The 16,402-nt window shown below is 49.1% G+C and overlaps 2 protein-coding genes across 2 annotated transcripts; one reads left to right on the forward strand and one right to left on the reverse strand.

The window, feature by feature from the left end:
- Positions 1 to 4,618: 4,618 nt before the first annotated feature.
- MPDU1 (mannose-P-dolichol utilization defect 1) lies at positions 4,619 to 10,707 on the reverse strand. The gene is made up of 7 exons (XM_069950165.1): positions 10,364 to 10,707; positions 8,365 to 8,430; positions 6,418 to 6,550; positions 6,251 to 6,336; positions 6,053 to 6,171; positions 4,959 to 5,069; positions 4,619 to 4,840 (listed from the first exon to the last, which is right to left on the reverse strand). Exons 1-7 carry the CDS (start codon positions 10,449 to 10,451, stop codon positions 4,706 to 4,708), a joined length of 738 nt encoding a protein of 245 aa, XP_069806266.1. The 5' UTR covers positions 10,452 to 10,707; the 3' UTR covers positions 4,619 to 4,705.
- An 8-nt stretch (positions 10,708 to 10,715) lies between these two features.
- Positions 10,716 to 12,353, forward strand: LOC138770787 (uncharacterized). The gene has a single exon (XM_069950050.1). The coding sequence runs from the start codon at positions 10,881 to 10,883 to the stop codon at positions 12,255 to 12,257; it is 1,377 nt and encodes a 458-aa protein (XP_069806151.1). The 5' UTR covers positions 10,716 to 10,880; the 3' UTR covers positions 12,258 to 12,353.
- The last annotated feature ends 4,049 nt before the right edge of the window (positions 12,354 to 16,402 follow it).

Raw genomic sequence — 16,402 nt, forward strand, 5'->3', positions numbered from 1 at the left:
TGCAGGAACCTTATAGCAGAGTTCCCCAACTTATCAGATCACCCCAAGTCCTGTCCTAAAACCTATAAGGAAGGAACAAACTGTAGGGAGCTGATCGGGCCCAGGCCTCAAGCACCGGCCATAACGGCTCTGCTAGTAGAGTCTGTTCCAGGCTGTGTTGGCTGATCAACTGATCATTGTAATAGCCTCAGTATAAATCCATTCGTTGTTTACATAAGGCCCATAAGAGAGTGAACAATAATTATAAAAAAAAAATTAAAGTATTTTTTACAAATCTTCAATAAAAATACAAATCCCTTTTCCCACGCTTTAAAGGGGTTGTTCACCCAAATAGCTTTTCTTTTCAATCAATTGCTGCCAGAGTTTTGTAATTTACTTCTATCAAAAAATCTCTAGCCTTCCAGTACTTATCAGCTGCTGCATGTCCTGCAGCAAGTAATGTATTCTCTCCAGTCTGACACGGTTAGGAGGTATAGTGGAAGCAGCACTCGGGTGTCCAAAATTGAGGATGGGTGCTGGCTGTGTCTGCAGACACTGTATATGGTAGGTAAATCACAGTCTGACACAATGCTCTCTGCTGCCACCTCTGTCCATGTCAGGAACTGTCCAGAGCAGCAGCAAATCCCCATAGAAAACCTCTTCTGCTCTGGACAGTTCCTGACATGGACAGAGGTGGCAGCAGAGAGCGCTGTGTCACACTGGAGAGAATACACCACTTCCTTCAGGACATGCAGCAGCTGATAAGTACAGGAAGACTTGAGATTTTGTTAATAGAAGTAAACTACAAATCTCTGGCACCATTTGATTTAAAAAAAATAAATAAATTGTGAACTATCCCTTTAAGTAAAAACTCCAAGTAAATAAAAATACATATTTGGCATTGTCAAGGGCGAGATTAAGATAGAACGTTATTAATCCCGCAAATACAGCGGCAGCAACAACAACGCCGCCGAGCATGCAGATAGTCACATCAGATATTAGAGAACAAAAACTCATAAGAAGCCATCAGAAAGTTCTATCAGAAGCAAAATTGTAGCGATATATAATACAGATCACAGATCATACATCCAGAGGGACGGGAAACTTAGAGGGGTCAGAAGTAAAACGGCATTCCGCTAAAACAGTCTGCCCAGGGTGAGACTGACAATTCCTTCCATCATTGTTATTATCTATTCAGTCTCCTTCCCCCAGTTCTCAGCTGCTGCTTTCTACTGAAGACACAAAAATCTCTAGGTGAGCTTTTCTCTCCCTCCCTTCTGAGACAGCTGATTTAAACAAGTCCCTGGCAGGCTGTATCTGCAACATTGTAGCTTCATTGTGATGCTGGGAGTGTTATTTTGAGGTCAAGTTGCTGATAGCCTCACTGTGTTTAAGGGTACTATTACACAAAGCGATTATTTAACGATACAATCTCAAACAACCGCTATGGTGAACGACCTGAAATCGTTCACCCAATTAGACGGAACGATGATCGTTACTTTTGATTGTTCTTGCGTCCATCTTGTCGTCGCTATTGCGTCCATCACTAATGCAAACGACATCTTATTACATGCGAACGATTTGCAAACAATCAACGACAAAAATAGGTCCAGATTTCTCGTTGGTCGTTTAATCGTTGTCTATTACACTAAACGATTATGGTTCAAATCTGAACAATCTAGCCCTAACCCTCTCAGCATTACAAAGAAGCTACAATACAGCCTGCCAGGGACTTGTTTACAGCCGTCGTCTCAGAAGGGAGGGGGGAGGAGGGGGAGACAGAGAAAAACCTCACACACAGATTTTTGTGTCTTCATCAGAAAGCAGCAGCTGAGAACTTAGGGAAGGAGACTGAAGAGATAACAACAAGTATGGAAGGAACTGTTATTCTCACCATGGGCAGCAACATATCAGAAGTGATGATTGAGTGGAAGAGTGGAATACCCCTTTAAAGTAGTAAAATAAATAGTTATATTCATTGGGAATCGGTGTAATTGCACCGACCCACAGAATACAGATGACAGGTCAGCTGTACCCTTACATGTATGCTGGATATATGGACCTACCCCCAAATTTGCAGCTTTTTAAAATTTTGTTCAATTTTGCCACACACATTATGGAGGGCGTCCAATGAAAGTACTAATGGTGCCGCAGAAAACTAGTCCTGATAGGTCTCTGTAGATGGGAGTGTGACGGGGTCGTGGCTTAAGGCAAGGAGGACAAGGGTAATGTCTGAGCTGGAGACCAATTTATGGCGTCACGAACAGGCGCAGAGATTGTCACATAGACACAAAGGGATCGGTGATGGAAGCTACACGAGCTTTCGAAGCCACTGCATGTATCATATCAATAACCAGATAGTTTCAAACTTTTACAAAAAATGGCTTAGCAATGGGAGCTACACTGTTCACTTAAGGAGAAGTCCGGCTGTATGAAAAAAAATTAAATTCATCCAACAGGTGGGAGGTGGGGGCAGAATTCACCTCTCCCCGTGCCGCTGCAGCGCTGGATTGCGGCTCCGGGATATCCTGCACAGCCAGTTGATGGATTGCCTGCTCAGCCAATTAGTGACTGCAGCAGTGTCCCACTCCAGCCACTGACTGGCTGAGCAATCCATCAGCCGTGACGGGCATTACACCCCACCGGGTGTCATCAGAACTGGGAAATGCCTTCCAGCGGGCAGGGGTCCCGCAGCCTGTGAGGCGGGGTTTCGAGGGTACGGGGAGAGGTAAGTGGTCATTGTTTATTATGTTCTCGCCTGACTTCTCTCTTAAAGGGGTATTGTGGAGACATACATCTTTTAAATAAAGTTATTGTATAATTTAAATATATATATTTTTAACTATTGTGTTATTTACTTTAATGCACAAAATGTCAGCAGAAGAAAGACGCAGAACTCTCTGCTGCCACCAACGTCAGTGTCAGGAACTGCAGGGCTGCTCATGCCCTGCTCACGACTGGCAAAATCCCTTTACAGTCCAATAGGATGAGGAGCGGGGCATGAGCAGCCCTGCAGTTCCCAGCACAGATAATCGCTGGCAGCTCGTACGACTGCCACCCAGGTCTACAAGCAGTATCATAGTATTTATAAAGTTTTATCACAGAATGAGATACAGTAAGGTAAATAAAGAAATGTATTCTGCTTCCTGTTGTCTTCATCATACCCATTCACACAGTGTCAGCCCCTGCTGTCAGACCCCTGAATAATCCATGAGGGGTCCCCCCATCTATAAGGTAAAGGAGTCACTAGCTGACTGGTGCCACAATCACACACCAGGATGGGAAACAGCAGCTGGAGAGAAGGGACCACTGAAACATCCTCCGATCATGAGAACCAAGGAAGTGGTGGAGGTCCTAACCCCACCCCCCCCCCCCCCCCAATTTACATGTAAGGCTCCAAAGATTGTCTGATAGATTATCTGCCAGAGATTTGAAGCCAAAGCCAGAAACAGACTAAACAGAGATCAGGTCATAATGGAAAGTTCTCTTTTCAAATTCATGTCTGGCTTTGGCTTCAAATCTTTGGCTGATAACCTTTGTGGGTAAATGGACCCTTAGGCCTCATTTATGGGTCCAGAGAACAGAGCAGGGGCCCCAGGGTCACCTGCCTCCAGTCCTCTATACCTGAGGTCCAGGACACAGTGCAGGGGCCCCGGGGTCACCTCCCTCCAGCCTTCTATACCTGAGGTCCAGGGCGCAGTGCAGGGGCCCCGGGGTCACCTCCCTCCAGTCCTCTATACCTGAGGTCCAGGGTGCAGTGCGGGGGCCCCAGGATCACCCCCCTCCAGTCCTCTATACCTGAGGTCCAGGGTGCAGTGCAGGGGCCCCGGGGTCACCTCCCTCCAGTCCTCTATACCTGAGGTCCAGGGTGCAGTGCAGGGGCCCCAGGATCACCTTCTCCCTCCAGGTAAAACCAAAAGGTGCCAAAAATGACAAAAAAATTACCTGGAGATTGCGCTCACCACCAAACAACATAGTAGAAACCGATGTTCACATAAAACACGATTTATTCAGTCCAACAATAACGCGTTTCAGGGCTATGGCGCCCCTTCGTCAGATTCAGGATGTTTGTCCTTAATCTGAAGGGGCGCCATAGCCCTGAAACGCGTTATTGTTGGACTGAATAAATCGTGTTTTATGTGAACATCGGTTTCTACTACGTTGTTTGGTGGTGAGCGCAATCTCCAGGTCATTTTTTTTGTCATTTTTGGCACCTTTTGGTTTTACCTGACTCCACGGGTCCTTGCACAAGGAGCCCGGTTTAGACCTGTTGTGAAGACTGCTGCTACCCCAATCCCTGGGAGGTGTGTTGGACACCATTACATGTGCTGTTGGGTGTCGTGGCTCTGCCATTATTTCAATCCAGAGGTACTACTCTATGAGGCGCTCTTTGTTTCTACCTCCTCCCTCCAGTCTTCTATACCTGAGGTCCAGGGTGCAGTGCGGGGGCCCCGGGGTCACCTCCCTCCAGTCCTCTATACCTGAGGTCCAGGACACAGTGCGGGGCCCCGGGGTCACCTCCCTCCAGTCCTCTATACCTGAGGTCCACGGTGCAGTATGGTGGGCCCAGGCACAGTGCAGGGGCCCTGGCCCTCTGTTCTATTAGGATGACAACAAATAGACACCAATCACAACCAAATGTAAAAATAAGAATTCATTGGAATTAAGAGGATGGGGCGGGGGGCGAGGACATTGCGGCTACCATTGGGAATGTTCACATAAATCTTCAGTTGCGCTTCTTCTTTTTCTTCTTGTCGGCCCCCGGAGTGACGTTCCAGTAATAAAGCACCTGAGCAAATATCAGTCCGTTACATGTGGAGGACACAATGAAGGTGAGAGCCATGAGGGGGTCTCCAATCTCCTGCCAGGGGGAATAAACACTGGGGGTCAGAACACGACCGCATCCCGTCTGGAACCTGCAATCTCCCCCCAATAAAGTAGACGAAACCTACGGAACCCTGGGACACGTGACCTCTTACCTGAACCGAAGTGAAGATCCGAGCAAGAGAGCCCAGAAATAAGAGCGTGACCGTCACTGCCGACAGCTGCCCCGTGTGACCGTTCCTGTAGTTAGTGACTGCTTGTATGAGCTGTGGGAGGAAGAGGACACGATACATAAGGGATAGGTCAGCCCCGCCCCCTGTGCTATGTGCCCCGCCCCCTGCAGGGTGACAGATAGGAGGAGCTATGAGCATGTCCTCTGCAGGGTGAAGAGGAGGAGCTATGAGCCCGCCCCCTGCAGGGTGATACAGATAGGAGGGGCTATGAGCCCGCCCCCTGCAGGGTGATACAGATAGGAGGAGCTATGAGCCCGCCCCCTGCAGGGTGATACAGATAGGAGGAGCTATGAGCCCGCCCCCTGCAGGGTGATACAGATAGGAGGAGCTATGAGCCCGACCCCTGCAGGGTGATACAGATAGGAGGAGCTATGAGCCCGCCCCCTGCAGGGTGATACAGATAGGAGGAGCTATGAGCCCGCCCCCTGCAGGGTGATAGATAGGAGGGGCTATGAGCCCGCCCCCTGCAGGGTGATAGATAGGAGGGGCTATGAGCCCGCCCCCTGCAGGGTGATAGATAGGAGGGGCTATGAGCCCGCCCCCTGCAGGGTGATAGATAGGAGGGGCTATGAGCCCTCCCCCTGCAGGGTGATAGATAGGAGGGGCTATGAGCCCTCCCCCTGCAGGGTGATAGATAGGAGGAGCTATGAGCATGTCCTCTGCAGGGTGATAGATAGGAGGGGCTATGAGCCCTCCCCCTGCAGGGTGATAGATAGGAGGAGCTATGAGCATGTCCTCTGCAGGGTGAAGAGGATGAGCTTTGAGCCCGCCCCCTGCAGGGTGATACAGATAGGAGGAGCTATGAGCCCGCCCCCTGCAGGGTGATACAGATAGGAGGAGCTATGAGCCCGCCCCCTGCAGGGCGATACAGATAGGAGGAGCTATGAGCCCGCCCCCTGCAGGGCGATACAGATAGGAGGAGCTATGAGCCCGCCCCCTGCAGGGCGATACAGATAGGAGGAGCTATGAGCCCGCCCCCTGCAGGGTGATAGATTACGGTCAGGTGTGGCACTCACTCGGCTGATGATGACAGCGGGCACGTTGGTAGCCTGCAGGGTGGTGACGACGGCCATGGGGATGAGAGGAGACAGGAGGACTCCGGTGATGGTGAAGTAGAGGCCCAGGAAGAGCACACCTGGAGAGACAGGAGGGGGAGGTGGGTGAGGCAGCAGCGGGGGAGGGGAGGGTTAATAAGGAGGAGACTATTCTCCTACCCAGCAGGGTCCGTCCCCCCAGATGCTGGATCAGGAATCCAATGATCAGCGTCTGTATCATGAGGAAGAGGACCTCCCCCCAGGAGCTGCGGAGACACAAAACAGAGATCAGTGCATCTATACACGGGTACCTGCTATACCAGCTGTGCCCTGAGGGGGCGCCTCACCTGAAGGGGAAGCCATGGCTTATGCTGTACACCATGGTGCCCGTCAGCGCCAGTAACTCCAGGAGAACCGACTGGAAGCTGAGCCCCTCGGCCGTGCCGGAGCGAACGATCTTCACGATCTGCGGAACCTTCACTGTGAGAGAGAGGGGGAGTGTGAGGTGTCACATGACTGCTAGGGGACCCCCCCCCACACCACTGGTGTAATGGTAGAACCCTCCAGAGCTCCCCCACATACTGGTGTAATGGTAGAACCCTCCAGAGCTCCCCTACATACTAGTGTAATGGTAGAATCCTCCAGAGCTCCCCCACATACTGGTGTAATGGTAGAACCCTCCAGAGCTCCCCCACATACTGGTGTAATGGTAGAACCCTCCAGAGCTCCCCTACATACTAGTGTAATGGTAGAATCCTCCAGAGCTCCCCCACATACTGGTGTAATGGTAGAACCCTCCAGAGCTCCCCCACATACTAGTGTAATGGTAGAACCCTCCAGAGGACCCCACACACTAGTGTAATGGTAGAACCCTCCAGAGCTCCCCCACATACTGGTGTAATGGTAGAATCCTCCAGAGCTCCCCCACATACTGGTGTAATGGTAGAACCCTCCAGAGCTCCCCTACATACTAGTGTAATGGTAGAATCCTCCAGAGCTCCCCCACATACTGGTGTAATGGTAGAACCCTCCAGAGCTCCCCCACATACTAGTGTAATGGTAGAACCCTCCAGAGGACCCCACACACTAGTGTAATGGTAGAACCCTCCAGAGCTCCCCCCCATAATAGTGTAATGGTAGAACCCTCCAGAGCTCCCCCACATACTGGTGTAATGGTAGAACCCTCCAGAGCTCCCCCACATACTAGTGTAATGGTAGAACCCTCCAGAGCTCCCCCACATACTGGTGTAATGGTAGAACCCTCCAGAGCTCCCCCACATACTGGTGTAATGGTAGAACCCTCCAGAGCTCCCCCACATACTGATGTAATGGTAGAACCCTCCTGAACCCCCCACATACTGGTGTAATGGTAGAACCCTCCAGAGCCCCCCCACATACTGGTGTAATGGTAGAACCCTCCAGAGCCCCCCACATACTAGTGTAATGGTAGAATCCTCCAGAGCCCCCCCACATACTGGTGTAATGGTAGAACCCTCCAGAGCTCCCCCACATACTAGTGTAATGGTAGAACCCTCCAGAGCTCCCCCACATACTAGTGTAATGGTAGAACCCTCCAGAGCTCCCCCACATACTAGTGTAATGGCAGAACCCTCCAGAGCTCCCCCACATACTGGTGTAATGGTAGAACCCTCCAGAGCTCCCCCACATACTGGTGTAAGGGTAGAACCCTCCAGAGCTCCCCCACATACTAGTGTAATGGTAGAACCCTCCAGAGCTCCCCCACATACTGGTGTAATGGTAGAACCCTCCAGAGCTCCCCCCCATACTGGTGTAATGGTAGAACCCTCCAGAGCTCCCCCACATACTAGTGTAATGGTAGAACCCTCCAGAGCTCCCCCACATACTGGTGTAATGGTAGAACCCTCCAGAGCTCCCCCACATACTAGTGTAATGGTAGAACCCTCCAGAGCTCCCCCCCATAATAGTGTAATGGTAGAACCCTCCAGAGCTCCCCCACATACTGGTGTAATGGTAGAACCCTCCAGAGCTCCCCCACATACTGGTGTAATGGTAGAACCCTCCAGAGCTCCCCCCACATACTAGTGTAATGGTAGAACCCTCCAGAGCTCCCCCACATACTAGTGTAATGGTAGAACCCTCCAGAGCTCCCCCACATACTAGTGTAATTGTCTATGGGAGCAGCCGCATGTCCTAGCAGGGGCCGGAGTCCCCCAGAAAAGTCTATGGAAGGGGAAATAATTATTGCAGATCCATAATAACCACATAACAGTGAAATAGAAGAACCCCCCCTAGGGTATAAGACGTGGACTCACCCATCACGGAGCCAACAATGATCCCGATTCCCAGCATCTTACTGATCAGAACCTTCAGACATTCAACTGAAAGAGAAAACCAAGATGTTTCAGGAAAATAACCCCGGGGTATAAGAGGAAGGGAGGGGTGGAGGAGGTATGTACCACATATCAGGGGTAGGTGTCCCTCAGACTAGTGGTACAGTCCATAGTAGGAGGGGGTCAGGTATGTACCACACATCAGGGGTAGGTGTCCCTCAGGCTAGTGGTACAGTCCATAGTGGGGGGGTCAGATATGTACCACACATCAGGGGTAGGTGTCCCCCAGGCTAGTGGTACAGTCCATAGGGGGGGGGGGGGGGGGGGGGTGGGGGGGGGGTCAGGTATGTACCACACATCAGGGGTAGGTGTCCCTCAGGCTAGTGGTACAGTCCATAGTAGGAGGAGGTCAGGTATGTACCACACATCAGGGGTCGGTGTCCCTCAGGCTAGTGGTACAGTCCATAGTGGGGGGGTCAGGTATGTACCACACATCAGGGGTAGGTGTCCCCCAGGCTAGTGGTACAGTCCACAGTGTGGGGGGGGGGGGGGGTCAGGTATGTACCACACATAAGGGGTAGGTGTCCCTCAGGCTAGTGGTACAGTCCATAGTGGGGGGGGGGTCAGGTATGTACCACACATCAGGAGTAGGTGTCCCCCAGACTAGTGGTACAGTCCACAGTGGGGGGGTCAGGTATGTACCACACATCAGGGGTAGGTGTCCCTCAGGCTAGTGGTACAGTCCATAGTGGGGGGGGGGGTCAGGTATGTGTCACACATCAGGGGTAGGTGTCCCTCAGGCTAGTGGTACAGTCCATAGGAGGGGGGGGGAGGTCAGGTATGTACAACACATCAGGGGTAGGTGTCCCTCAGGCTAGTGGTACAGTCCATAGGAGGGGGGGGGGAGGACAGGTATGTAGCACACATCAGGGGTAGGTGTCCCTCAGGCTAGTGGTACAGTCCATAGTGGGGGGGGTCAGGTATGTACCACACATCAGGGGTTGGTGTCCCTCAGGCTAGTGGTACAGTCCATAGTAAGAAGGGGGTCAGGTATGTACCACACATCAGGGGTAGGTGTCACTCAGGCTAGTGGTACAGTCCATAGTAGGAGGAGGAGGTCAGGTATGTACCACACATCAGGGGTAGGTGTCCCCCAGGCTAGTGGTACAGTCCATAGTGGGGGGGGGGGGGGTCAGGTATGTACCACACATCAGGGGTAGGTGTCCCTCAGGCTAGTGGTACAGTCCATAGTGGGGGGGTCAGGTATGTACCAAACATCAGGGGTAGGTGTCCCTCAAGCTAGTGGTACAGTCCATAGTGGTGGTGGTGGGGGGGTCAGGTATGTACCAAACATCAGGGGTAGGTGTCCCTCAGGCTAGTGGTACAGTCCATAGTGGGGGGGGGTCAGGTATGTACCACACATCAGGGGTAGGTGTCCCTCAGGCTAGTGGTACAGTCCATAGTGGGGGGGGGGTCAGGTATGTACCACACATTAGGGGTAGGTGTCCCTCAGGCTAGTGGTACAGTCCATAGTGGGGGGGGGGGGTCAGGTATGTACCACACATCAGGGGTAGGTGTCCCTCAGGCTAGTGGTACAGTCCATAGTGGGGGGGTCAGGTATGTGTCACACATCAGGGGTAGGTGTACCTCAGACTAGTGGTACAGTCCATAGTAGGAGGAGGTCAGGTATGTACCACACATCAGGGGTAGGTGTCCCTCAGGCTAGTGGTACAGTCCATAGAGAGGGGGTCAGGTATGTACCACACATCAGGGGTAGGTGTCCCCCAGGCTAGTGGTACAGTCCACAGTGGGGGGGGGGGGTCAGGTATGTACCACACATCAGGGATAGGTGTCCCTCAGGCTAGTGGTACAGTCCACAGTAGGGGGGTCAGGTATGTACCACACATCAGGGGTAGGTGTCCCCCAGGCTAGTGGTACAGTCCACAGTCGGGCAGTACCATTGTCCCGGTGAGGCTCATACCGTGCAGCAGGTTGTAGTTGAGGAAGAACTCATCGTAGCACCGCTCCGGGAGGATCCCCGGGACCAGCACCGTCCGTATCGTCTCCATTGTGTCGCTGTCACTGCGGACTCTGCCGGTGAGCTGCTCACTTCCTGACTCCTTCTCCCGTTCCCTCACAGCTGACGTCACGTCCGTCACCCGGAGCCGCCATTTTAGGTGAGGCAGCGGAAGTTCTTACATTGCGAGAAGTGTGAAGTGAGTGACGAAGCAGAGGTGCATGGTGGATATAGAGACTGACAGGGCCTCACCGTGCGTCTGTGAAGAAAAGGCGCGAAAACGAGGCAGCACGCAGGCCCTGCCCCCTCAAGGCGGGAAAAGGGTGACAGGAATGTGAGAGTGTCGACCTTATCAGAGCTGCAGGAGCCTCCCGTGACTGGACGTGCAGAGGAAGTGCCCAGAAGCAGTCAGGGGATTCTTGTGGTGGGTGTGTGGTATAGGTCATGTGATTGGGCGCAATTAGATGACATAGCAAACAACATGGACACTCTAGAGTTTCAGAATTACGCAGGGAACCACCTTCCAGATGACGAGGTAACGCGTGGGGAGCACGGTGCAGCAGAGCTGTGTGCGGGAACAGTTGTCCTCTGCTCCTTGTATTACATCCGCCTGATGAAGGAAAGAAGAAGACGCCAAGTGGAGCAGCGGAGGAGAGTTTTACGTTTCCGGCGTACCAAGGCCAGGGAGAGGCTGCGTTTTGCTGTTCTGTGGACATCTCGAGTGCTGAGCAGCAGGGCAGTGTCCACCACTACTTCTGTGACCATTAAAGAGAGTCTGGGGCGACAGTCCGATAGCAATGGATGCCCCTCCACGCTGTGGGACTCGGTGATAGAAAAAGCCTTCACCAACTTCGACTGGCTGGAGAGCTTCCGCATGACCAAGTCAACATTTGCTTATCTGTGTGATCAGTTACGTCCGACCATTGAGGGTATAGACAATGACATGCCTTCAGCCATCCCGGTAGAGGTGCGGTTGGCCATGACGTTATGGCGTCTTGGCTGTTCATGTGAATATCGGACTATTGAGAGAATCTTTGGCGTCTCACGTTACACTATAGCTAAGGTTGTTGGTGAGGTTTGTGAGGCTGTGGTGTCTATCCTTACCCCCAAGTTCATCACCGTTCCTCGAGGAGAGATTCTCCAGAATACAATGAAGGCTTTTGAGCAGCGTTTTAGTGTACCGCAGTTGGCTGGAGTTATTGGCACATTCCATGTTGCTATATGCCCCCCAGGTGAACTAACTGGTCAGTATTTCAATACCAAGGGTTGGCACTCTGTTGTCCTCCAGGCTGTGGTAGACTCCGACCATTGTTTCTGGGACCTAAACATTGGCAGTCCCGGAAACTCATCTGACTCCCAGGTTCTGTTGACTTCAGAGCTTTATGAGTGGGGTACAGAGGGGTCTCTGTTCCCCAATGTAACCAGATATGTTGGTGGAGTTGAAATACCTGTATACATGTTAGGATCCCGCTCGTATCCCCTTCTACCCTGGCTAATGACACCTTTTTCAGAACAGTCTCTTCCTGAGCATTCAGAGCTGAATAAACATTTCTCATCTGCCCTAAGTACGTCAAAAGAAGCTTACGATCGTCTTAAGGGTCGCTGGAGCTGTCTACTAAAACGCATTAACTCTGACCTCTCATTCTTACCCATTTTTGTTGCCACTTGCTGCACACTCCATAACATTTGTGAGTCCCGTGGAGATCCCTTCCAGGAGCATTGGCTAGAAGAGGCTGCTGAGGAAGAGCTAGAGCAGCCCAGTGATGGGGAGGAGGAGGAGATGGAGCCAGAACCAATGTCAGAGGAGATACGAGATACTCTTGCTAATACTGTATGGAAACAAAATGGTGGACTGTAGAGTAGGTTCTGATGCCTTATAAAAACCCTGTGTGGTACAAAACGTTGCAATTATGCTCTTGGTGATCAGATAAACGGGTGACGTTTTACACCTATAGACATTATTGCATCTTCATTTTTTATATAGAGACATGGCAAAGGTTTTGATCATCTGGGTCTGGGTGTTTGAAACCCAATGGTCACTTATTTGAGCCAGTAGCCGCCTTGAGCTGAGCACTTTTCTTAATGGCTGGTGTCTCTCTTTCTCGCTGCAAATTCTATAATAGGCCTATAGAGGTCTTATGTAGTTAGCTGAGGAGAGAAGCACTGCGCTTCTCCCAGCTCATTCTAGTGATTGCCAGTGGTTACTCACACCCCAAATGATCAAAACTTTTGAGATCTTAACGATTTCATAAGTTTAGTTAAATGATTGTAATGCTTTAGTTGTATGATAACCCATATGTTGAGCTAGCTTCTGGGGTATGACATTATATTATTTTCCTTAAAGGAGAAGTCCAGCCAAAATTTATTTTTTATATGTTATTACTGATGGAAAGTTATACAATTTTCTAATGTACATTAGTTATGGGAAATGCTCATATACTGCTATTTCCCTTAATTTAGTGTATCAGGAAGTGTTAGAATTCTCTCTGAAGCAGTGACGTCACGACGAATGGTGTAATTCCTATGGAGTGTCCAGCAGGGGGCGCACTATATATAGAAGTCAATGAGTACCATTGACTTCTATATATAATGCGCCCCTGCTGGACACTCCATTGGAATTACAATGGATGTGTATGTAAATGTAATATACAGTGTTTTTGATTGAATACATTTATGAAATACTTTGGGGAGCAAGTGTCCTTGCTCCCCAAAGTATTCCATAAATGTAAGCAATCAGTACATAACAATAAGCCCGCCGAACCGCCCGCACGCCGCTACCGAACTACACTTGCTCCCCAAAGTATTTCATAAATGTATTCAATCAAAAACACTGTATATTACATTTACATACACATCCATTGTAATTCCAATGGAGTGTCCAGCAGGGGAGGACTATATATAAAAGTCAATGGTACTCATTGACTTCTATATATAGTGCGCCCCCTGCTGGACACTCCATAGGAATTACACTATTCGTCGTGACGTCACTGCTTCAGAGAGAATTCTAACACTTCCTGATACACTAAATTAAGGGAAATAGAAGTATATGAGCATTTCCCATAATTAATGTACATTAGAAAATTGTATAACTTTCCATCAGTAATAACATAAAAAATAAATTTTGGCCGGATTTCTCCTTTAAAGAAAATCTGTACCTACAATCCACCCCTCCAAACCGATTGTACCATTGGACAGATCTTTAATCCAAGATCTGTCCTGGAGGCTATTTGGTTGATGATGGAGTTATTCTCCTAAAAAACTATGTTTAATCTAGCAGTGCTGTGTTAAAGAGGTGTGGCCTATAGCATATGTGCCCTAGGCTTGCGACACCTCTCTGTTCCTCTTCTCTGCCCTCCTCATCTGTTAGATTAAAAAGTGTTTTTTAGGAGAATAACTCCATCAACAACTGAACAGACCCTGGGACAGATCTTGGACTAACAGTGGCTATCCAACGGTACCAGCAGTTTGGAGAGGGGGGATTGTGGGTACACAATTGCTTTAACTGTAAAGAACCCTTTTCTGTATTGATGCCTGAGTTGTATTTTCTTTACACGTTATGGATGTTTTTTGGTCCTTTGTAAAGTCGTTGGAAAGAACATAAAGAGCTTTAAAGTGTGCCTGTCGTTATAACTTTCAGGCTGGGTTCACACACAGTATATTTTAGGCAGTATTTGGTCCTCATGTCAGGTCCTCATAGCAACCAAAACCAGGAGTGGATTGAAAGCACGGAAAGGCTATGATCACATAATGTTGAAATTGAGTGGATGGCCACCATTTACTGTGTGTGAACCCAGCCTCAAAATGTAAATCAACAGTATAAATGAAATAAAGCAAATTTGCTATATACATTAATTTTTTTTTTGTTTTGTTATCATGCGGTAAAACAAAGCTGAACTTACCAGAAATCCAGGTCCAGTCTTCTGAAGGCATATCTTCTGACTTGTGCTGGTTGAAAAAAACAGACTAAGCACAGGAATTCCGGCCAGTACAGAGAGTCATAGCTCAATATGTCTTTCAAGTACATGACTGCCTTTTCTCTGTAAACGCTCAGATGGCCTGGGATACACAGGACTTACTGTTTTCTGACTGTTTCCTGTTTTTTGAGAGAAAAAAAAAGTCAGAACACAGGAAGTGCTGTGTTTTCCATGATAACTGAAAAAAAAATAATGAATGAAAATTGCAAACTTGCTTTATATCACATCTACTGTTGATTTAGATTTTGAACGTTATAACAACAGGTACACTTTAAAGCTATGTTCACACAACGTATATTTTCGTATAACTACGGCAACAAGGGCCGTGATTAATATGAAAATATACATGCCGTTGCCGCCTTTGGGATCCCTAGCGGCGCTGCAAACAATTGACTTGTCAGTTTTATGCGGCTGGTATTCATTGAATAGCGGTCGCAGAAAACCCTGTCAGTGCACACTATGGAGCGAGTGGCTCCGTCCACTCGCTCCGTAGTGTGCAGTGGAGAGTTCTGATGTGGGCACGCATGGATGCACCCGCATTGTAACTCTGAGGCCCTAATGATCTTTTCTGAGACCAGCCGTTCCGTTACACGGCCGGTCTCTTACAGAATGTGAACATTGCCTAAATCGGAACAGTGCTATTTATGCACTGTTACAAAAATTCAACCTAATCAGCTGCATCCTGGAGGACACACATGCTCAGTCAGGCAGACCTGATGGAATCCTTAAAGTTTGTTACAGGAGGAAAAAGGGAAAGGGAGGACATGATGGAAACCTTTATGTATGCTTCAGAGCTCACCTGTCCTTGTGTTAATCAGACCCTGATTCCTAAATAGAGATGAGCGAATCGGGTTCGAGTCCATCCGAACCCGAACGATCGGCATTTGATTAGCTGGGGCTGCTGAAGTTGGATAAAGCTCTAAGGTTGTCTGGAAAACATGGATACAGCCAATGACTATATCCATGTTTTCCACATAGCCTTAGGGCTTTATCCAACTTCAGCAGCCACTGCTATTCAAATGCTGAAAGTTCGGGTTCGGATGGACTCGAGCATGCTCCAGGTTCGCTCATCTCTATTCCTAACATTATATTTCCATCATGTCCTCCCTTTGCCTTCTTCCTCCTGTAACATATATAAAGGTTTCAATTGCAACCCCCTCTTTCCCTTCTGCCTCCTGTAACATATATAAAGGTTTCCATCATCTCCCCCTTTCCCTTCTTCCACCCGTAACATATAACAGAAGGAAAAGGTAGGACATGATAGAAACCTTTATATATGTTACAGGAGGAAGAAGGGAAAGGGTGGACATGATGATAACCTTTATATATGTTACAGGAGGAAGAAGGGAAAGGAGGGACATGATGGAAATCATTATATATGTTACAGGAGGGAAGAAAGGAAAGGGAGGACATGATAGAAACCTTTATATATGTTATAGGAGGAAGCAGGTAAAAGGGGACATTATTTCAACCTTTATATATGTTACAGAAGGAAGAAGGGAAAGGGAGGACATGATGGAAACCTTTATATATGTTTCAGGAGGAAGAAGGGAAAGGGGGGTATAATTAAAACCTTTATAAACTGTATGTTACAGGAGGAAGGACATGATGTTACAGGAGGGAGGACATGATGAAAACATTGTTAGGAATTGGAGACAGGGTAACACAAGGACAGATGAGCCCTAAAGCTGGCGCCCACCTCACTGTCCCTGCCTGCTTGCTTCAGGAGCCCTAAGTGGCAACGGACAACTGGACGGCAAACCCTCATCTTAACTAAGTGCAACACAAAACAAACGCACACCCAATAAGGCAGAGTCAGAGATTCTGGTCAATAACAAACAAGCAGCGAGTACAAATACGGAATCTAAGGGGGTAGTCAAAAAGTCAGGAACCAGAAATGCAATGACGAAAATAACGCTAGGTCAAGATACACTAGTAAACTAGGCACTATCGCAGGCAAGGCATGAAGACAAGTGGAGAATACCCATGGGACCAGAAGTCCCAGCCCAGACTATGTCAGGCAGCTGAC

Source organism: Dendropsophus ebraccatus, chromosome 1 (genome assembly GCF_027789765.1).
Source record: "Dendropsophus ebraccatus isolate aDenEbr1 chromosome 1, aDenEbr1.pat, whole genome shotgun sequence".
In the NCBI taxonomy this organism is placed as follows: domain Eukaryota; kingdom Metazoa; phylum Chordata; class Amphibia; order Anura; family Hylidae; genus Dendropsophus; species Dendropsophus ebraccatus.

Excerpts from the sequence above, each read along its gene's own strand:
- MPDU1 (XM_069950165.1), bottom strand. The coding sequence starts at position 10,451 with ATGGAGACGATACGGACGGTGCTGGTCCCGGGGATCCTCCCGGAGCGG. Across the intron at positions 6,551-8,364 it reads CATTGTTGGCTCCGTGATGG|TGAAGGTTCCGCAGATCGTG; the intron begins GTGAGTCCACGT and ends TCTCTCTCACAG. Across the intron at positions 6,337-6,417 it reads AGCCATGGCTTCCCCTTCAG|CTCCTGGGGGGAGGTCCTCT; the intron begins GTGAGGCGCCCC and ends GTGTCTCCGCAG.
- LOC138770787 (XM_069950050.1), top strand. The coding sequence starts at position 10,881 with ATGGACACTCTAGAGTTTCAGAATTACGCAGGGAACCACCTTCCAGAT.